This window comes from Echinops telfairi, unplaced genomic scaffold, assembly GCF_000313985.2.
Source record: "Echinops telfairi isolate 266 unplaced genomic scaffold, ASM31398v2 ScPeMD7_1;HRSCAF=3_0, whole genome shotgun sequence".
Lineage (NCBI taxonomy): Eukaryota > Metazoa > Chordata > Mammalia > Afrosoricida > Tenrecidae > Echinops > Echinops telfairi.
Window position 1 is genome coordinate 20240109 of NW_022103896.1, and position 26371 is coordinate 20266479.

General features: G+C 41.7%; 1 protein-coding gene across 1 annotated transcript in view; it reads right to left on the reverse strand.

Moving 5' to 3' along the window:
• Positions 1-2193: 2193 nt before the first annotated feature.
• The window catches only part of COLEC10 (collectin subfamily member 10), a 50889-nt gene continuing 26711 nt past the window's right edge, over positions 2194-26371 (reverse strand). The window contains exons 2-6 of the mRNA XM_004697669.2: positions 20947-21018; positions 17394-17465; positions 9720-9773; positions 7837-7932; positions 2194-4459 (exon numbers count right to left, since the gene is read on the reverse strand). Coding sequence (XP_004697726.1) covers positions 4068-4459; positions 7837-7932; positions 9720-9773; positions 17394-17465; positions 20947-21018 — 686 coding nt within the window. The 3' untranslated portion in view covers positions 2194-4067. The remainder of the gene's footprint in view (positions 4460-7836; positions 7933-9719; positions 9774-17393; positions 17466-20946; positions 21019-26371) is intronic.

Consider the following 26371-nt stretch of genomic DNA (forward strand, 5'->3'; position numbering starts at 1 on the left):
GTCCTAATTCTTGCTCTGATGCTTTTCGCCTCACCGCACTCGAGTTTGGTTAATTGTCATCTCTGGATCGCACAGGCTGGTGGGCTTCTTCCATGTGGGCTTAGTTGACTCCTCGCTTAGATGGCTGCTTGTTTGAATACAAGCCTTTCAGACTGCAGGCACTAGAAAAATTGTTTTTAAATATTGAAAAAAATCAGGAAGAATTTGCTTTGGAATCACACCTGTTTCTCCTGGTAATCTTCCTCTAAAAATCACCTTCTCTGAATTGATTATTTTGTGGTCTACTGCAGAAGATATGCTCAGAAATACCCCCAAATCTAATACCATTGGGTATTATGGTATTAGACCCGATTCTGAGTCAACCCTACAGAGAGCTTCCAAAGCTTTGGGATCTTTTCAGGAGCAGACAGCCTCTTCTTTCCCTAAAGGAGTGGCTGGTGGGTTTGAACCTCTGAACATGTGGTTAGTAGTCCAATGCTGAGTCAACCACATCACTAACGCTAGACCATGCTTATGTCCTAAGGGAAACATCTTCACCTGGCCCTCACTGGATTAAAATTGAATGTCGTTTGCAATTACATTACTCCTTTACTTGATTTTTCCTCAAGACTTAGAAAATGCTTCTGTGCCTGACTGGTCTTTCTACACATGATGACACCACTTATGAATACCCTTCCCTGGGACTGACATTCTATCAATATATTGAAGAGTTTTACACACTTTCATCTTTATGCACCCTGCCCCCTCCCCAAATTCACCAGCCATGCTTGCACAAAGAGCAAGGATTAATTATTGATAAATTCTCCTGTTTAAGGATACTACAGTAAAAGAGTTATCTAGATTTTAAATGGTATGGCTGCTCATTTGCATGACTGCAGTTACTGATACATTAATTCAAGAGAGATGTACTGACATTCTAATAACTTATCAAGTGTCCAATTCACTTCTCCTCACTTCCTCTCTACCCCTCCGTATTTCATTTTAAAAGAAGTAATCTGTGGCAAACTTGAGTTTCACTGCATGTTGGCTGCAGGTCATCAGGAAAGAAAACGGATCATTTGGCTCTTGCCAATGCGCGCCCACATAGACGTGCTCTACGTCGTGAGAAGACAGTGGGGTGAGCACATATTTTGGCAAGGTAACGATTTGCTCACAGCAAAATGACTAAGCCGGAATGGAAATGAGTTAGAGGAAATGTGTCAATGTCACTCTTCAAGGAAAATAAAAAAGAAGATGCTATATTTCTAAAAATACTTAGTATCCTGTCCAATTTATTTCAGTATATCTTTACAACTGTGATGTTGAAGAGAAAGTAGGTAGAGAAATAGGATAATTTTATAGACTCAATCCCAGAAAATGGAGGGAGCTTTGGCCTTCAGTTGGCTTGGACTTGGTATTCAAGGACCCCGAGGTGGATGAAGCTAAGAAGCTAGAAATCTTACTTAGAAGCTTTCTCCACTGTGTCTCCAGCCCTTTTCACAGTGCCACCTAACATATATTAGATTTTTCCTAAAGATTGTTTACTGTATAAATGAATGTTATGATTTACCAAAACACAATCTCCCCAATTGCCCACCCTATCAGCTTGACTTGTCATATGTGGGATTCTGGTTTTTATTTCATCTTCTGTGGATATTGGGAATCTACCTTCAGTCTTCCCGATGTGGCCTTAACAAATTATTTACCCCTTACTAACGTTCTCCCCCAGTGGTTGACTCCTGTCTACCATGTACCTGTTCTAATAAATTGATATTAATATTCACATGACTTTTAATAGTATTCACACTCTATACTTGCGCCTCTTTGGCTTCACCAAAAACTTGAATTTATTGGATTTGTCTTATCTCATTAAGTGCACGGTGGCTTCACCATTTATTCCAGGCCAGGTTGCAAGACGACTCCTACCCTTTGATGCTCTGTCACGTTCTGTTGGAAGTATCCTCAGCAGAGACAACATCGTTGAGAGATCTCTTGTCATTATTGTCATTGTTATTATGACAATACTCATAATAGAAATAATAACAGATCTTAGGGCATACACAAAAATTAGTACTTTCCAGGTCTTAGAACAAATCAGAACACTGATCCCAATGTGGACTGAAGCCAGGCAATTCTTGTGCTTATTTTCCTCCCTCCGTTTTCCTTCCTTATCCCCACCTCCCCCCCCACCTTTCCTCCCAAATGTTTCTGGGCTCCTGTTTACGTTATTGGTTGGCATTCTAGCTGCAGATTCTGCCTGTGATAGAGTGTCCTACTCTGGAATTTATCCACTGCCATGTCTATCAAATTGTAGGTGCCTGGCCCTCCTTGCAACCCTCTTGGCACCGTGGTGAAGCACTTGGCTGTTAGCCAAAAGGAAGGCAGTTCAAACTGACCTAGCAGCTATGTGGGAGAAAGACCTGGTGGTCCACTTCTATAACGATTGCTACCAACACGACCCTATCAGGAAGTTATGTGGGGTCTGTCTGCATTGGAATCAACAAGTGGCACACAACAAGGCTTAGGAACTGGATGGAGGGTAAATGCAGAACCCATTCCGGTAACTGGGCTGAACTGAACGAGGTGCTGCAGGGACATCTTGAGTGCTGTGCATACAAAATGACACTTGCTATGTTCAGAACGGTCAGGATTTCCCCCCAGAGGTGAGAACCGAAGACATGATGGCTTAGGCTTGTGGACAGTTTTGTGGGGCATAAAATAGGTATTAGAAGTTGATCGGTTGCCAACAGTTTGAAAGATGAAGATATAAAATTCTAGCTTTGGACATTTTGTACACATCACGAAGCGTAGTGAAATGGTAACAAACAGGAACAAGTGGCAACTCCAGAGGAGGACTCTGTGTCCAGGGCACCAGAATCCCTGCTTGCACCACTGATTGACCTATGCTCCCCTTGTGGGCCCTTAAGGATGCAAGTGTGTGAACCTTATTGGCGTCACGGAACTCATCTAATTAACAATTCAATTTGCTAACCAGTTTGCTCTAGGTAAGATCATGGAGGGGTGGTTTAAGATGAACCGAGGGGTTGCTCCGTTTCTTCTCTTTTATCAGCTATTCTGTCAGCATATTAATCAGTCAGATCATATGCCATGGGCCACAACTGGAGCTACAATATATAAAGGGATAACCTAGTGTTTCTTGAACTATTTTTAAATTCCAAGTAAAAGTTACATTTATGTTTGATCTGCAGTCTGAGGTATAATTTTCTATCTTAAGAAATCTGACTTCCAGGCATGTTCCAAACTAAAAGTCTGACGTTGTCCTCTTGAGGTGGCAAAAGAATGGAAAGAACATTCAGTATGTGTGTTGGGTTTTTTTAGCATAAATTTATGAAAGGAAAATTGTCTTCTGTGAAATGTCACACTGTGAGAGAAGGTAGAGTTAAGAACAGAATACATGGAGACTTGTTAATTAGTGACACTGACCAGTTTCTAGAACTTATGAAGGCTTCCTGTATCCCTCCCATACCATTCCTCTACTCTTCCTATAACACTCCTCTACCCTACCTAAACCCTTCCTATACCCCCTATACTCTTCCTATACCTTTTCTATACCCCTCCTATACTCTTCTTATATACCTCCAAATATAGAGAGAGGAAAGTTCATATCAGTGAAATGAAGACAAAGATAAAATAGAGCTATGAGAATGTTGGGGTTAAGGTGCGATTTAGTAGGAAAACAAATATTATTCTCCCTTCAATTTCTCACATTCATCCAGGCAATTGCCTTCTCCCACTGGTCTTTCCACTCTCCTTCCATGGCACCTGGCAGCCTACTGACTCAAAGTTGTCACGGAAGAACACGATGATGGAGATTCCTAGTCACAATTTAGCATTTCTCGCTTGTCACGCATCAGAAAGAATTTAGTGTCATTAGAAATGAATGGCGAGAGAGGAGGGAAAAAACCCCAACGTTACAATGATTATTGCTGTTGTCATGAGTGCCATTGGGCCGGCTTAGTACAACAGAACGAAGTGTTGCCCATCCTCATCGTCACTTTTGGTTTGAGCCCATTCCTGTAATGATAGTGATGGGGCAATAATAGAATATGGAGCATGAGGGCGGTGAGCTAATTTTTCTTCTTGACAAACTCACAGACAAAGTACATGGTCAGATGACACTCGGTGTCATTCCACCTGCCTGAGCTCAGCATTTCCACACAGTCCTCATGGCCATAGGGGTCACTGGGCTCCCCCTCCTTCCAGTTGCTGTAGTTCTGCAGTGGAGTGTGGTCTGTGAACACATACTGCCCCTCTCTCTCCAGGTCATTGACCCCGATGAACACCCGGAAGAAGCCACTCTTGGCCACATAGTCAGCGATGAGCGTGTTGGCAGCTTCATCCTTTGGCATGGCCAGCATCCCACCCCGGATCCGGCAGTGGGTCAGAGATTCCCTGTAGTTCTTCTCCTCCTGCACGATGTAATAGAATTTCTCTTCTGTTTCCCTAATCCCTGCTATGACTTGGCATAGAAAAAAGAAAGGAAGGACATGATTACATATTGCAAAAAATGAAAATAAATAATATTGTTGGATTTAAAATCACTTAGCATTCAACAATTACTTTGCAAGATCTTATTAGGAGGTAGGTATTGGCCTAATTTCTTCTACAATTTATCTTTCTTGCTTGCCTTCAACTTCCAAAACAGCTGTCTAGCAGAGAGCTATGATGATAGAAATTTGTTCCGTAAGCAACCACACAACTTATCTCATTCTTTTTCCATCCTAGGCTATGCCTTAGCCAGACTTGCAGTTTCCTGAACATATCTTCCTCTCTCCCACCTCTTTATCTCCATGCCAGGAAAGTATTCTTGCAGGTTCTTTATCTTAAAAATGCCTGGTTTTCCATTAGAGCTCAGACTTCTTAAGTGTTAGCTTCTATAGGAAACCTTCCCAATGCTCCTGGACAGAAATGGGGCTACTGTATGCTCTTTTCCTAGATTCCCATTGTCTCTTCTACCTCCTCCTTGTTAGCAACCATCACGGTCTTATCGAACCTCGTGTTTCTGACTCTCTCCTAATAAGCTCGAACAGTCTTGAAAGGACTGTGCCTTTCTGCTCTGTAGCTTCACTTTCAGGAACATTACATAAAGCCCATTGAACTGACAGATGAAGCATACAGAGCAGTGTCTACTTTAGGGTCAACTCCTGGCTGTAAAGATGTCTATAGATCGAGGTCACTGACACATCTTTGCAAGTACACGAGGGAGATGAGGTCCTGAGTAAGCTTCAGGCAGAACTGAGCACTCAGAATCATCCTGTACTCACAACATGGGAGCTACATATGGGGACTCAGGGCCTCTACAGAGACATTTTATGGTCCATAACTTTAATTAAACTCACAAAGAAATCTAGGGCCACTATAACATTAAGGATGATTGCTCCTCGCTAAACCTTTGGAGTCTAATTTATTCATGACATTCCAAGGCATTTCAGAGAAGATATCTTTGGCATGGGCCAGAATTAGAGCTATAAATGGGAAGCTAATTAACATCAAGTGTTCCCTATACTTCTTGTATTACAAGATGAGGATGAACACGAGATGGCATCTGTGGCCTTCCAATAACGCACAGCAAATATGGCTGGACTACAAGCCCTGGTAGTAGGGTGGTTGTTGGGCTGCGATCAGCATGGTTGGCAGTTCAAAACCATCAGCAGCTCCTTGGGAGAAAGACTGGGCTTTCTATTCATGTCAACCGTTACAGTCGAGAAAACCTAAAGGGGGGTGCTATAAGTCAGCATTGACTCAATGACAGTAAGTCTGTTTTTTGAGAGATAAGGGATAACAATAACCAATATGGAGAAGTTGCAAAACTAGGAAACACTTCACGTTCATACTGATTTGTATTATGGACAGAAAAGCTAAAAAAAACAACAACATATTCCGATCTTTGTTCCCCTGCCCATTAGTTCTGTATCTAGGCAGGTTAATTTCTGAAATTTCAATTTAATCATAGAAAATACAGTAGATTACTTTTCATAGTAGATATGTTCTATTAAAATGTCACAGACATTGAATTAACATATACTAAACCATTGCTCCTAGTTAGGTTCCTATAAGCCTCTGGTTACTTTATTTTGGTCAACAAATCAATATACAAATATAAATCGGTTTTTGTTTATGTATGTGTATATATATGGTTCTGTTTGAAGACACTTAATTGACCATACATTGTTGATTCACGAACCTTGAACTCATTGCTATAAACAGAAACATAACTCATGCCTGTATGAGGGTTAGCAAACATAACTATTTTCCCCAACAGGGTGCATCACAACTTTCATGCACTTACATGTACTAGACAGACCTTCAACATTACTCTTTGGGGACAGCTTGAAAAAGCAAACCACCAATCCAAACAGCAAATGCACACAGAAAAATGCAAGCAAGCAACAAACAGCACTAAGTAGACTGGGGGAAAGATATTTATTTATGTGAGCAGAGCTGAAACTAGAAGGCCGACTGCAGCCCCATTCAGCTATGATGCATGCATTGAACACTCCAAGTTTCACCCTCTGTGCTTGTCCAAAAATAGTCTAAGTAGCTCAAGTATCAATTTGGGAGTTACAAATGCCAGCTAGGAGGTGAATTCACACATTCAGAGTCTGAATAATGGCCATTGACTGGAGGTTGAAAATTCGGTGAGATTGTGGTAGAAGCCATGTATTCTTCTAAATGCTTAGGAAATAAGCTATTGTTGTTATTACCTCTTTATTCTGAAATGCTAACCCTGCTTAATTCTTGCTGCCCCGTTCCATTCTTTAGGCACAGAACATTCACTGCGATTGAGTCAATTCCAAACCATAGTAACCCTGTAGGACAGAGTAGAATTGCTCCCTAGCATTTCTGAAGCTGTAAATTTATATGTGAACATAGAACCTCATCTTTCTCTCATGGAGCAACTGGGAGCTTTGAACTGCTGACTTGGTGGTTAGCAGTTCAACACATAACCCTGGAGTTCTTTCACAGATCACCAAACTCTGTTCTTTTCTCCAATCTACTTTCTCACAGCAGTGCACATATAATTAAATCAAAACAAAAATAAACAATAAAATGAAACAATATGGCCTTTGGGATAGTTTGGACTCACAGTGAACCTATAGGACAAACAGAACTGCCCCATAGGTCTTGGTGGTGCTGTTAGGCTAGGTGTTGGGTTACTGACCACAAGATCAGTAGTTCAGACCCACTGGCCACTCTGCAGGAGACAAATGAGACTCCCTGATCCCATAAAGAGTTATAGTCTCAGAGCTCTTATATAAGGTGACCATAAGTCAGAATTGACTTGATGGTAGTGGGTTTACTTTTTGGCTTTAAAGCAGTGGTTCCCAACCTTCCTAATGCCACGCCCTTTTTAATAGAGTTCCTCATGTTGTGGTGACCCCGCCCCCACTAACCATGAAATTATTTTGGTTGCTACTTACTTCATAACTGTAATCTTGCTACTGTTATGAAATGGGCGACTGCTGTGAAAGGGTCGTTTGACCCCCAAAAGGGTCACGACTCACAGGTTGAGAACCACTGCTTTAAGGGTTTCCAAGGTGATTGTCCTTGCTGAGGCAGACTGCCACATCTTTCTCCCAAGGAGCAGCTTGTGGGCTTGCACTGTTGATTGACCACTGAGAGCTTCATCACCATGCACAGAGCACATATCCCAGTGCCTTTTACATAGTGGCCTTGAAGTTCCCAGAGCATCAGTGTCTACTCGGCATTGTGAAAAACCTCTGAACTGGTGACATGATCAAGCCTGGGTACTTCTTGCTAAGGATGCTGAAAGTCTAGTGTCGAAAGACCCAAAGAGGTAGACACAGAGCATGAAGGAAACTGAAAGACGCTTACCATTCTTGACGAACTTCATGGACGTCTTTAGTCTAGCCACACTAATGTCGAGCTGTCCAACAACTTTCCGGTATCTTCCACAGTCACAGACGGTGCCTTTTCAATGGTTTTAAAAAAACAGCTGAAAAAAACTATACATTTATAATGAAACACATGCAGAAAACTTAATAAGAGCATTATCTTTTTCCAAATGCTGTCTTGCTACATCTCTCTATGCATGGCTATCATTTGTATGTCTTCTATTTGAAACAAGGTTTCCAATGTACATTTTCTTAAGGAACTCGAGAAATACCTTCTTAGATGTATTGAAGGAGTTAAAGGACAGTTCTAACCCACACTTGGAAAAAGGGAGGTGAATATGACCCAGCACTGCGAACATGTTACAAACCAGCTAGCATTTTTTGTTGAACTTGGAACATGTTGCCCACTTTCAGGATCAAGTCTTTCCAATTTGCTTCAACAACACTTCTAGCCTGTCCTCTCTTCTCTGACTGCCCTGTTCTCTGGCTTACCCAACGCTCCCAAGATAGAGAAACCTGACGTGATTTAAATCAAATACTAATTCTAGCTGTCCATAGAAGCATGGTTTTATGATTTGAGGGCTGAAGTCAAATCTGATGAGGAGATCCAAATGATAATTTCAATAGTTCTTTATTCCCATTTGTGGATTAGCCAGGATGTTCATTCCGTCTACTCTCCTGTGTTTCCAGCCTTTTGAACTACCTGCTAGCATTAATGTGACTGAAGAGGAATTGTTAGGGTATTCAAATGATCCTCTCTTTTTCTATTGAACAACTGCTTTATGCAAACACTTCTGTTTGCTGTTTTCATTGGCAACATGAGAAGTGAAAATAATTTTCTCGCCAATAAACAACCATAGAAATATGCCCATGGCTTTCTGAATCCCTGGTCACCAGCCAGTTGTCACTGAAGCCCCATACCCATGGGGGACCCCACATGTATCAGAGTAGAACTGTTCCCTGTAGGGTTATTAGTGACTGATTTTGTTGAAGTAGACTGCTGGGCCTTGCTTCTCAGGGGGCACTTGGGCCTCCAACTTTTCAACCAGCAGCTGAGTGCCTTAACCATTGGCGCCAATCAGGGACTCCTCATCTATTTTAACTTCTGCTCAATATAAAGAATTGGAAAGAGTCTTTCGAATGAACCTCCACGCCACCGCAGTGGATGGAAACAACTGATACTATCCAATGCACCCCTGGAATGGCAAGGACATGTCTTCAGGAATCAGGGAGAACATCCCTGGTCATTAAAAGCATGCTCCAGGATGATGATGGGAGACTTTCTGGATCTGGTCGGTTTGCTGCTGGCAAAACAGCTGGCCTGTGTTGGGTTGAGATGTCAGTAGAATGTCAGGCATGCTGATGCTGATGCAAGCCCTCCACTCAGCCCTCTTGCACTTTCTCTTGGGTCAGAAGAATGAGGGCTACTCCCTGCTAGAAGTGGGTTTGCTTCCTCCCAAGAAGCTGGAGAGGGTGGCATGTGAAAAGTCACTGAGTGGATAGGGAGGGAAGTTCCCTTCTTGCCCTCAGGTTAGTAAATGAGCCTCTGGGGTATCAGACTGCACTGAGGGGACTCTCCCTTTCACTGTACTCTATAGCAAGGGCGGGTGAGCCCATTCTGGGTCACGGCGACCCTCTGTGTGTCAGGGGAACTCTGTATTCCCCGGGGTTGTCAGTGGCTGACATTTCAGAACTCGCTTCCCAAGTCTTCCTTGAAAGGTTCCTGTGGGGGAATTTGAACCTCCAGCCTTTGGGAGAGGGGTCAAGTGCACTGTTTGCACAGAATAGGCATGTATGGGACTGCTTACTTTCAAGACAAGTGGAATAGTGCTAGAATCAAAGAGAAAAGTGATCAGATCATACCTGCTTTGCCCTTTCCTCCAGCGATGCCAGACAAGCCCCTTTCCCCTTTGTCCCCTGAGTAAAGACAACAGCAACGAAATGGACAATGAAACACGATGGTGAATTCTTTCAGGTTGTTCTTGTTACTGGCTGTCTGGGCAATTCTGACCCACAGCGACCTGGCATACAACAGAAGGAAACACTGCCCGGGCCTGTGGCACACTCTCCGTGGTTAAGTGTGAGCCCACTGTTAGAGCCCCTGCGCCAACCAGTCTCACGGAGGACTGACAATACCTTTTACATTTAGAATTCAGGAAACAATTCTGACGTTTCATTAGAAATATTCCCGACTAACATCCTGCAGTTTCATGCCAGGGATTCGATGTAAGTGCTGACGTAAGGAAGGCAACTGAGTCATTATCATTTATGCAGAGGCATTGAAGAACTCTAGATTTATCTAGAAGGGACCTTTGTATTTACATTACCTACCCGTGTTGTAAGGGACATACAAGAAGAACAGTTGTTTGAACCCACCGGCCATGCTGCTGGAGAAAAATGTGGCAGCACGCTTGCATAAAAATGATAGGCTTGGATGAAAATGACAGGGTTGCAAACTTTATGAGGAAGTTCTGCTCTGTCCTAAAGGGATCTCCATGAGCTGGAACTGATCCAATGGCAATGTTTCTATTGTCATCCTTGTTGTGACTCACAGTGACCCTACAGGCCAGGGTCCAACTACCTCCCTCAGGTCCACCCTAGGCTGTAATCATTGCTGAAGCAGGTCCCCAGGTTATTTTCTCCTGTGAAAGGGCGGCTGGGTTCAAACTGCTGTTCTTTGGTTACAGGGTGGTGCCTGACTGCTTGCTACCAGAGTTCTTCTTGCCTGCCCTAACATGTTTGCATGCTGTGGCCTTCTGAACAGGATACCATATACGCTCGTGTATAAGCTGAGGTTTTCAGCAAATTTTAAATGCAGTTTTTGTGGTCAAGTTAGGTGCCTTGACTTATATTCAGCTTGGCATCTACTCAAGTATATAGGTAATCCAGTCCCCAGCTTCTTTTTTATTTTAAAGTTAGTTTTGTCTTACAAATCTGGATCAAATGATTAGCATATCACAGTGTCAGTATATTTACAATGCTCCAAGTTATTCTCTCAGCCTTTGCCCTTGGATTCAAAAAGAACTTCAACAAATATGGTAGTTTTCAACTCAATTTAATAAATATCTACTATTTACTTACTTCTTGTAAGACAAAGGGCTAGGGACTTTGAGAGGCTCTAAAAGAAACCAATTTAACTTCTGACTTGAAAGCGTTTATAATTTTTAGAAGAGATGTGATATATGCAAATATCTGTAATATAAGACGGCATCGCCTCCTGAAATATCAACTTTTGCTTTTCCTGGGATGTGGTCATTTCCTTAGTCAGAGGCATCCACCAAATAACTGGAGGAGAATTAGGATTGTTAAAGCAAAGAGAAAGAAAAGAAAAATAAAAAATTTTTTCAACTTTAAAGTATGTCCTTGAAACTTGTCTTATACATAATTATCGAGAACAAAAGCTTTTGATTCACAAGAGGAAATGTTTGGCTCAAGTTCTATAGATGCAAAAGGAAATAATACCCTGATGGAAGTAAACCAGAATTTGTGCTTCAATGATGAACTGGAAAAAGAATACAAAACAAACACCGGAGGGCTGAATACAGGATCAAGGTCATCTGAGCTAGAAAGAGGTACGGGGACATAATCTTGATGGAAGTTGGTGTAGCCAGGGAGTTGAGGATGAACCTTGAAGAGACCATGTGGAGGGGAGAGAGTAGGAATGGAGGTTCTGCCAAACTTATTCCTGTACCAAAAACAGGAGCAAGAGGACGATACACTGAAGTCCTGTACTAAGGAGATCCCTTAGCTATTTCTTCCCTGCTCACTGCTGCTCAGTGCTGTCAACCAAATATGTATAGATATATGTATATAATAGGCTCCAAGAATTTCCCAAGATGTCTTAAACTGACTTATGTGGCCATCTTTCCTTAGAGACATGCCAGACACTCTTGAGTTCCCCAAACACAGAAGAGGGTCCTTGGAATGCAGAGTGGCATTCAAATGTGCATGGGGGCGGCCCAGAAGTTGTACTTCACTGTAACAAGACAATGATGGAACCTGTGACAATGTTCTGTGATGAATGTGGAGGACACTGAAGAGAGATAACATATTCTGGGAGGGAGCCAAAAGAGATCGTGTTCCAGTCAGAGGAATGGATGGACTTCCTTATAACTCTTCTGTGAAGATAGAATTTGAACTTGGCCACGAAAATTTTCAGCAGACATCAAGGTAGTGGATAATGTAGAGGCAGAGGGAAACAGAGGGTAGGAGGCATGGAAATAGGTTGCGCGCAGGTGAGGATATGATCTTCTCACAGGTCAGTTGTATCCTTTATCGTCTTTATTTCCCTTAAGTGGACATTATAAAAAAACACTTATGAAATGATATAAAATTATAAAAGAACAAATTTAAGAGACATGTTAAAACAAGAAAGAAACTATGTATTTACTGAATGCTGATGATATGCCAAGTACCATTTGGGATTCCCTAAATACACATTAAATCCTATAAGCTAGGGTAGCATCTGTCACTATATTAAGCGCATCCAGCAGTTGAATGACAATGCTGATATGTGGGCTCAGTAATCTCTAACTCCTCAGAACACAGTGCTTCTCAGATGAGTTATTTAATGAAGGAAAACAAAGGGTTTGGAAAATTGGATCGAAAGTCTAAGTTACAAAGGTTATTATTGTTAGGTGCTCTCGAATCGGTGCCGACTCATCGCACTGCTATGGACAACAGAATGTAAGAACACCCGGTGCTGGCCCATCCTCACCACCACTAAAATAATATGTACTTCAAGCATCAGGTGAGTATATCTAATACTTTAATTAAAATTCTTATTTTTTTCTTTATGAGTAAAGTAAATTAAACATAGACCGAAAGCTTATTCAGGAGAAAGATGAGGCTTTTTACTCCCATAAAGTGTTACAGCCTCTGGAAACTTGAAAGGGGCAGTTCTATTCTGTATATCGGGTTGCCAGGAGTCAGAATTGAATCAATGGGAATGAGTCTGCTTGGTTGGAAAGCTTATACGTGTTCTGTTATCATTTGAGTTCTAGGCTAAACTCAAAGGTGGACAACAAAGAAGTGTCAAGAGAGGATATTTCCTTTGGAGAAATGATGCACTTACCAGAAAGGCAAAGCTTGCATAAGAGGCCAAGAATGTGGAATATTGTGATTTAGTAAGAGAGTGAACAAACGATATGTCTGCTAAGCATTCAGAGAAGGAAAAGGTGGCTATGGGTACAGGTTGAGATCCATGGAAAAGCTGAGCTTCCAGCCGGGGCTTAAGAAGGTGAGACACAACTTCTTGCATTTACGTGGGGCTTTTCTTCTCAGAAGCTGTAAGCATTTGAGATGAATTTCTTTCCTTTATTGACAGATGGTAAAGCCAACTCAGTGTGGTGGGTGGGCAGTGATGAAAGCCAGCAAGCCAGGGTCTGAACGCTGACTTTACCATACACAAACTAAACTTGGACTGGCCACTTAATCTCTGAAGACTTCTGCATTTGCATTTGCAAACGGAAATAATAATACATAAATCACTATAGAATATAAATCAGATAATGTTATCTTATATCAAGGGATTAGCATAGGACTCAACTGGTAGAGGAGGCTCAGCTAATGCTAGCCTCTCCTCCTTAAATCACGCTTATGGTAAGGGAATGCATACAAAGGCTTAGCCAGTACATGGAAGATTTTCACTTAGAATTGTCTTTTCTTGGAAACCAATTCTGGTTTAAATTTACCCACAAAAACTTATTTTGGCACACTAGTCGGAACATATAGGTAATAACTGTCTTAGGTTGAAAGATTAGAGCGTGCCTATAAACAAAGAAAGACAAAATCATGATGCTCTGAGTGTCAAAGAACTATTGCCTTTCAGTAAAAACAGTTATTTTGCTATGAGATTGGTTTTACCTATACTAAATCATCCTGCTTTCTTATCCCTAAAAATGAAATATTGACATCCAGAAAGCTACTTCATCCATGCAAGTGACAACAGTAAGGTCAGCCCCAAAAGTTGAGATTGATCTGAATCAATGAAAGATTTCAAAGGGCCTTTGACAAAATGGGGACTGCGCATTTCAAAGCACAGATTAGAAGTGAAATGAATCCAGGGGAGCCGGAACATTGTGCCTCCATTTTTTACAAGTTCCATGACACGTTCATAAATTTTGCTGGGACATCTTGGGAGAAGGAATTCTTAGGACCCAATGATGAAAGTGGATGGTAGAGGAAAGGGGTATTTATAGGAATAAAAAGTAGGCAGTAAAAGGTCTACATTGTAAGAAATTGTGTTTTGATCATTCATTCATTTGTCTTTAATTCAACAAACATTTAAAAGTTTCTATTACAAAAAAGATTTCTCAGATAAAATGGATAGAAAGACAGCATTCATCCCAAGTTCATTTAAGCAGACAGACCCAGTCAATCTTCCATTTATTGTTCCCACTGGAGGCTCACTGCCTCAAGGGAAAGTAGACAGGTTAACCAGCCATGGCAATGAGGAGAGTGATAGGGGACCTGGAAGAGATGCTACTTGAAGGATGAATTGATTTTAAGGCAACATGGACAGCTAACTCTGCTGCAGGTGTTCCACATTTCTGGAAGTTCATCTACTTTAAGATCAAGCAATTGTGCTAAAAACTATATTTCCTTGTCTCCACCCTCCAGTGGGACATGCCCCACTTTTTAAATTAAAATATTTTATTGTTTTTGGTGCAAGTTTACACAACAAATTAGGTTCCTGTGGAACAGTTTCCCGTTTATTCAGTGACATTGGTTCCGTTTTTCAACCTTCTCGTTGTTTCCATTCTGGTGGCTCTGTCGCTAACCATCTATTCACTGCCCCGTTGAATTCACATCTTTGCTTTGGAGTAAGTGTTGACTGTTGGGTCTCACCTAGATGATTTTTTTAAGGACACGGTCCTCCCAGATGATGTTGCCTATTTTACGAATCCATCTGCTATCTAGATAACCTCACGAAACAATTTGGTTCAAGGTTTTTGAACATTTCAGAGTGACACCGTCTCAGGGAGTCTTCCAGTCTCAACCAGTCCCGTAATACAGTCTTATTATGAAAAAGGGTTACAACTTATTTCATGATCACCAACTCTACCTCTTAAAATTGGGGTCACAGCCAGAATTGACACCATTGAATCCACAAAAATGAAAGATCTAGAATGGGACAATGGATGGAAGTCTTAACATTTTGGAGTCACCCATGGCAGCAACTCACATTCCTCCTCCTCCACTTCTCCTCTCTACAGCAATACCCAGATGCCTCACCTCCTCCAACATAGCTGCATTTCATAAATCTTTGGTTTCAACACTCCAATTCTGACTATCACTTTCCATTCCTTAAACCAATTCTTATACGAAGTTGATTTAGCCAAAGGCGGATCTATCCTTTGATGAGGTTGCTTTAAACCTTAGAGCATTTGTGGAGCCCTCTTTGAGAAAAACACTACAAAATTAAACATACTGAAGACATTATTAAAAGGAATATTTAATGTTCTGGCACAGCTGAATCTTGGCACACAAAAGAGTAAGTTTGGACCCATACCTATAAAATATATAAAAATTAACTAAAAGAACTAACTAAAAATATATATATAGAAGCATAGCAAGAAATGTTCAACATCACGTGTCACGTAGGAAATACAAATAAAAATGACAAGAAGGTGCTAATTTGCCCCCAGTAATCTCAATGAGTCAGAAATTGACTAGATGGCAATTGGTAGGATGGCTCTTATCAAAGAAATGGAAAAGTCAACAATGAATGGTGAGGATATAGAGAAATCAGAAAACTTCTTAATTACCCATGGAAATGTAAAATGGTTCAACCAATTCCTTAGAAATTATATACAAGATTAACTGCAGCATTAAAAAAAGCAGTTACCATTTAGCCAACTCTGACTCTGATTTGTAGTGATTCCATAGGACTATCAGATAACTGCAGTTCCACATCTGGGTATATACTCAAAGAACTTGAATATAGCGACCCAAACAGACACATGAATCTCAATATTCATGTTTGCAGTACATTTACAATAGCTAAAACTGGAAATAACCCCAGTGTCCACCAACACATGAAAAGATAAGCAAATTATGGCAGCATACAAGGGAATATTATTTAGCCATAAATAGAAATGAAGTTCTGATACTTTCAGGGACAGAATCTTAAAAATATTATAGTAACTTAAATAAGTCAGACTAAAAATGAGGAGAAGTGGATGGGCCTATTGGTATGAAATATCTAGAACAGGAAATGTATAGAGAAAAAGGTTATTGTGGTTATTAAATGAGTGTGTGGTAGAAAAGTGGAGTTACTGTTTAAGGTGTAATGCATTTCAATTCAGAGTTATCATTTGCTTTTTATTGGATAGTGGAGATGGTTGCATAGTATGGTTATGGTGTTTAAAATGTAACTGAATTGCACACTGAATGCTGTTTGAAACAGTACATATTTTGGTGATGTGGATTTTAACACAATAAAAATGAACAGTTAGTTATTCTGAGAATAGAAATAAGAAGTGCATTACTCTGTGCTGAAATAAACCAATACTACAGCATCATAGAATTCATATTAAAAAATCATAATATTCAAATGTTTTCCCATGGCTCTGAGCTCCCTCCCATCTGCATCTTTGTGCAAGTTTTTCTTGTGCATGAGTATCATCTCCCTAAAATGCTTCTTCCCCATTTCCATACAGTTTTTAATCTTCGAGATGTATGTCAGTTCTTCCTAGTCTAACCTATATCAATTTAGTCTTACTCTTTCAGTCAGAGTTATCTTTCTTTTATGGCCTCCAGAGGATTTGATATATATATGTTTATGGTTCGTACAGTAGTTGTGTTATTCTGTATGACCATTCTTTACAAGGGATTATCATCTTTCTAAATAGTTTGTGCGTCATTTGGAACAAAATTTTGCATCCCCCCCAGTTCTGTACCTCCAAACCAAGTGAGACAGTGCCAGTGAGGATCAGCCACAAACAATGATGCTGCCATTGCAGGGCTGTATGAGATAAGGATCACGAACAGAAGGCTACCCATCATTTATCACATTGGCTTGTAATTGTATGAAAAACCAGGGCATGCCTGGCAACAAAAGAATGTGCACACATATGTTTCAAGTTCCTTATCCTGTTAATAGACCAGGCGTGCAGAATTATTAGTTACTACACTCAAATTAGGAAAGCAAATTACACTGTCCTCTGCCTACCTTGTGTTTTATGGATAATTGTTTTCCACTCCTGAACACGACTCATGATCCATGACACACATGCAGATTGTCTCAAGGATTAGTAGTCAAACAGGAGACAATTTAACATAGAGACTAGTAGAATTTTATGCTCAATTTTATTCCTTCATTTATCTTTAAATTTTCTAGAAGCTTTTATTATCTTGATCTATGAGGAACAATAGTTAAACATGGAAGAAATAGCTAAAATATAAAGAAAAAGAAATCATATTTTAAAAGGAAGAAATAAATTATTTCTTGGGATTTAAAAACCTTAAGTATGTAATAAGTGTATGCTCACTTTGCTTTAAAATACTACTGTAGAATTGTAAACTTCAGCTTACCCTTCCTGCCAATTGGTCCAGTCTTACCAAGATTGCCTTGGTCTCCTGCATCACCCAGTTCTCCTTTAATCCCTGAAAAACAAAACATGCCATCTCTAGATCCTGTATGGTACACCTATGTGTTAGTCTGGGTACATTAGAGAAACAAATCCATAGAAACTCATGTGTATAAGAGAGAGTTTTATATAAAGTTTAAGTGCACATCAAGAAAACATCCCAACCCAGTGCTGGCCAAGCCCACAAGTCCAATATTAGCCCATTTGTCCAACACCAATTGAGTTAGTTGAAGTTTATTGTGCCAACCTGGCTTATAAACACATGTGGGGTTAATTGAAAAGTGGAGAGATAAATGGCTCAGTGAGCCTTGCCTTTCTAGTTCTCGGGTCTCTTGTTTTGTGATGGTTACACCAGGGTGCAGCTGCCTTAGCCAGTTCCCTGCTTTAGCTGGCAAGGCTCATTTCCTGCAAGACATCCCCAAGGAGAAGCTGCATGGACCTACCCTGATGCAGCCCTGGGTGCTGGAGCAGCTGTGTGGAGACCCCTGCCAGCGCTGAGATGCTTACACATTCACTGAGTCAGCTTTCCTCCTGCAGTCGGCATCATTGTATGTGTTTGTAAGATGGAGGAGGACTTTGTGGATTGGTGTTGGACATATGGGCTAATGTTGGACTTGTGGTCTTGGGCAGCAGTGGGTTGGAATGTTTTCTTGATTGCACTTACTCTTTATATAAAACTCTCTCCTATACATATGAGTTTCTGTAGATTTGTTTCTCTAAAGTACCCAGACTAATACACCAATCCACAAAGTCCTCCTCCATCTCACAAAATACATGAAGTGATGCCAACTGCAGGAGGAAAACCAAATCAGCGAACGTGTAAGCATGTCAGCACTGGCAGGGGTCTCCACACAGGTGCTCCAGCACCCAGGGCTGCATCGGCTTAGGTCCATGTGGCTTCTCCTTGGGGATGTCTTGCAGGAAGTGAGCCTTGCCAGCTGAAGCAGGGAACTGGCTAAGACAGCTGCACCCTGGTCCGACCATCACAAAGCAAGAGACCCGAGAACTAGAAAGGAGAGGCTCACCGAGACATTTATCCCTCCACCCTTCAATTAACCCCACGTGTGTTTATCGGCCAGGTTGGCACAATAAACTACCTCAACCTATTTCGCTTCATCTTAACTCACTACAACTAAACCCCCTTCTTCCTAAAGGTGTGGTTAACACGAGGGTAAGTCAAAATCATAGAAATCTTTTATGAACCCAAATATCAGAATGCCAAAATATTGATCTTGATAGATCTTCCCTGAAGGACTATACACTTCTGAAGGGTTTCCATCTCTAATCCTTCCCTGAAGAAGTCTGTGTCTTTCCATTTACATCATATCAAAAGAGCAGTTGGGCCTCCTCAGGGGAGTCCAGCTGTATTCCTTATAAATCTTCTTTGTGTTTGGGGAACAAGAAGATGAAGAGGCAACATTGGGCCAAAGAGTGAATGGGGTAAAGTTTTCCAATGAAAATTTGCACAAGACAATCCTCACTGTTATCCTGAAAGAATAAGGAGATGCATTGTTGTGATGGAAAGCAATTCATTAGCGTAACTGTATGACTTCTTTCTCACCAATGTAGTTTTCAATTTTCTTAAACTCCTTCTTAATAAGCCCCTCTGATGGTTCCATGTTCGTTTAGAAAATCTATCAAAATTACATCTCTAGAATATAAAAAAATGTTCCCCACATCCTTCTGAGCTGACCTCTCTGGTTTGGATTTCAGTGGCCCAGCAGATTCCTCCAAGACTCACAGTTTGTCTGGGGCATTTTTTTTTTAAAGGAACGCTATGCAGCAAAACAGATGCATCACTGATACAACTCGTTTGTAGTCATTCACTGTAAACAGATTGCAGCCGCATGCTATAACACAGTGCGCTTGAGATAAACGGTGTGAGTATAAACTGGAGGTCTAGTTGTAATACTTTTTGACTTACCCTCCTCTACGATGCCTCTCTTGAAGGAGATGTGTGCTCTGCTACTGCGACATCGAACATTATACCCTGCGCTATCTGGTCTACCTTAATGGAGTGATAATGTTTGGATTAAGATGTGGGTGAGCATGACAGTCGTGGAAAATGAGGACACCAGAATGCCATGGCTATAAGTAGCATTTCGAGAATGACAGCAGCAGAGGAGACTTATCCTACAGGTCAAATGAAGGGGTTGTTTGAAAGGAGTCTGGGTGCTCCTGTCTAGGTCTGCTCAGCCTCCTGTTTATTTTGGTTTCACCTTGGGATTCCATTTTTGTTCTATTTTTGAATCAAGTTTGTCAGTGTTACCCACTTGTAAGTAGGAGAGGCAGATGTGCGGTCATGAAACCTATATATCAAAGGACACCGGCAGCCCCGTCCTTCTCCCAAACTCTATGACTGGGGATCACTGAGCCTCTGCCACATTGTGAGTAATATTGTCTCTTTTCAATGATGATCTAGAAAATATTCACCTGTCAGAAGCCAGACTTCAGTAATAATAATTCTGCAATTGATCTATTTGTGTAAACAGTAAGAAAGGCTTAAGTCAGCATCTCTCAAATTGAGGTCTCACGAGTCTGTGAGTCTTTATTCCCCCTTCTGAATTGCTCAAGAGTTTCCAACTGTGGTCCAGTGTAACTGCCTGGTAGCAGTTGGTCAGGGATATTTGTGTTTGTGTGTTTTAATTTATTTTTTATCATTTTATTGGGGGCGCCTACAGCTCTTATCACCATCTATACATCCATCCATGGTGTCAAGCACATTTGTACATATGTTGCCATCATCATTTTCAAAACATTTTCTTTCTAATTGAGCCCTTGGTATCAGCTCCTCATTTTTACCTTCCCTTCCTTACTCTCTCTTCCTCATGAACCCTTGACAATTTGTAAATTGTTATTATTTTTTCATGTCTTCCACTGACCGATGTCTTCCTTCACCCCCTTTACTGTGGTCCATCCCCCTGGGAGGGGTTAACGAAGTAACACTTGGCGTTGAGTAAATCTCTCCCAAAGAGCCTTGGTTTTTGCTCTCTTCTCCTTTCTTCTGTCCCCCCCAGTAACCCATCATTTACCCCCTCCGTGTTATCCTCTGTTTAAGGAGAGGGGGTGTGGAGAAATAAAAGCCCCTGGTAGAAAGATGAGGAAACCAACGGATCCAGGAACTGTGTCTCTTCCTTTTCATCCTCCTTCTTCAGGTCTGGGCCAGCCAACAAGAGGTTACTAAGCAGTGGCTCCTGAAGGGAGGTTATAAACACAGCTGTGTTTCTGAAACTCACAGAACTTTTTACACTTGCCCAGAGACTGCTGCTCCCTGGGTTCCTGGAGCATCCTGGATGCAGCCTGAGAAATGAGGGAACATCTGCTGACAAGGGGTCCCTTAGGAGCACCCAGGTGGTGAGTTCATTCACGGCTGCACAGCTTTCATGTGTCTCCAGGGAAGAGGGCTTCACGAAAGCTGATCACTTTCCTGTGCAAACGTTAGGAGACAGAGACAAGCAACGCAGCCCTAACTGTACATGTCATCTCAGTTTACCTACCTTTCGGTCCCACACGTCCCACCTTGCCATGTTTCCCCTCCTCTCCAAGGTCTCCTTTTTCACCACCGTCTCCTTCGGAAACAGGAAATGAGGGCGGGAATGAGTACAGCAGCTCACATAGTCACAGCAGCACATGATTCCCAGCATGCAGTGGGCATGGTGGAATAATTCTGCATCCCCTGGGCTCCATGCTTGCCTCCCAAATAAACTGCGAGCATGTGTGTCTAGGCAGACTCACAGGGGCTGGAACCAGGACACACAGAAGAATTTTTCAGCATCTTCTCTCTCTTACTTCTTTCCCCCTTCAGCTCTATGTTTAAAGATAGATCCTTGGTGGTGAAATTGAGATGTCTGTTTAACTGGATAAATATTTATTCTTGCTGGGGAATCTGCAGTGTGCTGGGGTCATCATGTACATGAATCCATAGATATAAGCATAAATATATATCCACCACTTATCTGTCAGTTTGTTAAACCATGGTGGCTTACAGGTTGCTATGGTACTCGAAGTTACGTCACCTATATTTCCAATACCAGCAGGTGGACAGGTGTCAGTGGAGTTTCTAGACTAAGACAGACTAGGAAGTAACCATGGTAATCTACTTCCGGAAATTGGGCAATAAAAACCTGGTTCATCAGAACGCCATCCAATAAAGTTCCGGAAGATGAGTCCCCCTAGATTGGAAGTGTTGTGTCCAAATACAGTGTTGCAACAATGGACTGGAGCCTTCCGGTGATTGTGAAAAGGGCATAGTTTTGGGCCACCCTTCATTGTTTTGTACATGGAGGTGTCGTAAGTGTGCTCCAGCTCCACAACAATGAACAACCGCAACACAATTACACGGACATTCAAAAAGCTCAGGAAAAAAGTCCAATTTCCCACAATTACTTTGAAGACCCCTCCTCTGTGTATATATAATTATTGTTCCCTGACTGTTCTTGGAACAAGGAGCCTCCGTGTCATGGTGGTTTTTGCATTGGATGGCTGACCATAAGGTCGGCAGTTGAACACACCCCCAGTCCGTGAGATGAGGCTTTCCATTCTCATAAAAATGTATAGCCTCTGAAACCCACAGGGGCAATTTCTATTCTGTCCTATAGGGTTTCCATGTGTTGGAACTGACTTGATGGCAGTGAAGTTGTTTTTTTTTAATCATTTTTTGGGGGGCTTATACAATTCTTATCACAATCCATACATACCTCCATTGTGTCAAGCACATTTGTATATTTTGTTGCCGTCATCATTCTCAAAACATTTAGTTTCTACTTGAGCCCTTAATATCAGCTCCTCATTTTCCCCTTCCTTCCCCACTACCCCTCCCTCATGAAACCTTCCTAATTCATAAATTATTATTTTGTCATATCTTACACTGTCCAACATCTCCCTTCACCCACTTTTCTGTTCTCCATCCCCCAGGGAGAAGGTTATATGTAGATCCTTGCAATCGGTTCCCCCTTCCTACCCCACCTTCCCTCCACCCTCCAGGTATTGCCGCTCTCAGCACTGGCCTTAAGGGGTGGGTCAACTGTCCTGGATTCTCTGTGTTTACAGTTCCTATCTGTACCAGTGTACATACTCTGGTCTAGCCAGATTTGTAAGGTAGAATTTGGATCATGATAGTGGGGGGAGGAAGCATTTAAGAAATAGAGGAAAGTTGTATGTTTCATCGTTGCTACCCTGCACCCTGACTGGCTCATCTCCTCCCCACAATCCTTCAGTAGGGGGTGTCCAGTTGCCTACAGATGGGCTTTGGATATCCACTCTGCACTCACCCTCATTTACAATGATATGCTTTTTGTTCTTTGCTTCCTGATACCCGATCCCTTTGACACCTCATGGTCACACAGGCTGGTGTGCTTCTTCCATGTGGGCTTTGTTGCTTCTGAGCTAGATGGCCGCTTATTTATCTTCAATCCTTTAAGAACCCAGACTGTATATCTCTTGATAGCCGCGCACCATCAGCTTTCTTCAGCACATTTTCTCATGCACACATTTGTCTTCAGTGATCATATCAGGAAGTTGGGCACCCACTGATATGATTTTTGTTCTTTAATGTCTGATACCTGGTCCCTTCTACACCTTGTGGTGGCAGTGAGATTTTGAAATGCTGGTACCACCAGTTGTCACTCTGTTTGTGGTGTTGGAGTGGATTGGGTGTTGCTGTGATGCTGGAAGCTATGCCAATGGAATTTCAAAGACCAGCAGGGTCACCCAAAGTGAATAAGTTTTAGAGGAGCTTGCTGACTATGACAGTCTAGGATCAAGGAAGAGGGGGTCACTTTTTAAAACTTAGCCAGTGAAAACCTTATGAATAGCAAGCTCCCATAATTTGTGGGCTTAGAAAAGAATCTGAGATGTCAGTGTATGTGAAGAAGAACAAGGCATCAGGATTGGAGGAATTAATAACCAGCAATATGCAGATGGTGCCTGAAAAGGAAGAGAACCTTACACACTTAATGATGAGGATCAAATAACATAGCCTTAAGAAAAAAATAATACAGCCTTAAGTATTAAGTACATATTTTGTGTAGAAAAACATCACAACTGTATCACTAAGTGCTATGATAGACAGCAAGATGGAAGTTGCCAAGGATTTCACTTTAGTTGAATTCATTATCAGCGCTCACAGAAGTAGCAGTCAAGAAATTAAAGGATATATTGCACTGGAACAATGAGGTGCGAAAAGGCCCTTTACAGTGTCTAAAAAGCAAAGCTATCACCTTGAGGACGAAAGTGCATCTGACCCAAGCTGTGAGATTTCAATTGCCTCGATATGTATGTGAAAGCTGGACATTGAGTAAGGAAGACCGATGGGAAGAATCGATGCATTTGAATTATAGTGTTGGGGAAGAACATCCAAATTCTTGTTGACGGCCAGCAGAACCTGCAAATCAATGTGGAAAGAAGTACAGCTTGACTATTCCTTACACAGGAGGATAGCGAGACTTTGTCTTACAAACATTTTGACGGTTTATTAGAAGGAAGCAGTCCTTGGAGAAGGACATCATACTTGTTAAAGCAGAGGATCAATAAAAAAAGAGGAAGACCTTCAGCAAGACGGATTGACACAGGAGCTATAGCCATGGGCTGAAACATAACGGCGATCGTGAGACTAGTGAGGACCCGGCAGTGTTTGATTCTGTTCTACGTCGTGTTGCTGTGCGTGAGAACTGACCTGACAGCACCGAACAGCAAGATGCTGGGAAACTCTAAAAATGCCAGTGCAGATAGGGCAGCTACCAACAGAAGACTAGACCTGGTGGAGCTGATTGCGCTGTACCTGACAACAACAGTGGGCCTTCGTTGCATTGTAGGTTATCAGTTAGGATGCTAACCCAAAGGGCAGCAGATTGGAACCACCAGCCACTCCTAGGAAGACAGATGAGGCTTTTTACTTCTGTGAAGATTTACGGTCTTGGATGATAATTCTACTCTGTTTGGTGCGGTTGCTGTTCAGTCAGAATTCACTCAATGGCAGTGAGTGAACAGAGCAGGATACAGCTCCAAAGCAGTGCTGGGTTCACGGTGCCATATAGTCATAGGTGGTTCTTGGTCCCCACCTCACATAAGGAGGAACAGATGATTTAATGAAAGGGACCCCACACCCTGAATCTGGAGTCTTTGATTTTAATGTCATGTCAATGGCAAATGGATTGAGAAAGGTTACAATACTTCAGCGATTGAATTTAGTAGCTTTGAAGTAAAATAGGCCTAGATTTACATCCCAGATCTACCACTCAGTAGCAAGAGAGACTTAGCCACTTCAGCGCTCCTTCTGCGTCTGCTTTTCCTCCCCTATAAACTGGAGACCTACAACAGAGGGTTTTAGAAGACGAAGCGAGATAGTGCAAATAAAAGACCTGACTCGTAGTCACTGCTTGGCAAAGGTGGCTGTGCTTGCTCTTTCCACTTGTTGCTTCCAGGGCCTCCTCCTTAAGGAGGGGATCATGCCCTTCCAATGTCTCACACTTGTTTTAGGATCAACAAGCTAAGCTCATAAATGTGCTTTGAAAATGGCAAGCTCTACACACACAATATTATGACCATATGTGTACGTTATCATCAGTGCAATCTCAGGATATAAAGGAGTCCTATCTAAAGCCAGGACAGACCAGTCCCTGGAAAAGGACATCATGGTTGGTCAAGTAGAGGGGCCGTAAAAACGAGGCTGGACCTCAAGGAGATGGATTGACACTGTGACAAAGGCTCAAACATGAGAACAACTAATTGTGAGGATGGTGCAGGTACATGGAGTGTTCGTTCTGTTGCACATAAAGTTGCTATGGGTTGACGACGACTGGATGGCCCCTAACAACAACAACAACAACATCTGAAACCAAAGAAAGAAGAAGATACAAGGGATTCCAAAGAGAAAAATGACGTTCTTGGGATTAAAAAGTTTGAGGAAGGAAAAGTGTTCATCTATTTAATCTAAAAATAAAACCAATAAACCATGGCTCCCCATTTTCTCTCTTTCATTTTCATACTGAGAATATGTTAGGGATCATGTATGTCTCCCATAAATGTGTATTGTAAATCCTGAACCTATGGTTATAATCCTATGTGGAAATGGGTTTACTATGTTAATGAAGCAGCAGCAGTGTAAGGTGTAGAATCTTAAATCAATCTAGTTGAGGTATGAAAAAAATACAACCCCACAGTTACCTAAGGCATGGTAGGGAGTTGGCTGGAGGATTTGGAGACTGATAGCCAAAGAATACAGGCCTCCTTTTTGAAGTGATGGATGGCACAGTGGATGCACGTTGGTCTGTGATCTGCAAGAATTCACAGTTGAAAATCACCAACTGCACCAAGGGAGAAAGATGAGGATTTCTACTCCCATAAACAGTCTCAGAAACTCACAAGGGTAGTTCTACCCTGTCCTATAGGGTCACTCTGAGTTTGAAATGACTCAATGACCCTGAGTGTGAGTTTGGTGCTTATACCAGGGGCCCTGGTGGTGTAGTGCATACAAGTTGGGCTGTGAATGGCAAAGTAAATATTTAAAAACCTTCAGCCACTCTACAGGAGGAAGACAGAGCTTTGTACTCCTGTAACGAATTAGTCTCGGGAACTCACAGGGCCAGTTTTTCCCGTCTTATAGGCTCACTATGAGTTGGCATCCACTAGATGGCAGTGAGTTTGGTGTTGGTTTGATGCATATACTAAAAACACTACAAATCTTTGAATTACATACTTTAAATGATTTATGAACTATATCTCAGCAAAGGCATTTAAAAGATAGAGAATTCGAAGATGATCTGCGTGCCCATTGGGTAGTCTCCTGACTCCTTCTAACTAATGTCAATAGATGATGCTTCTTGGGCACCTATAATGTGTGCCAGGCGAAGGATTAGACATGCATTCATCACAGCAGTTCCACAGGGTGGAAACCACATCACCCCATTTTATGAATGGAAAAAA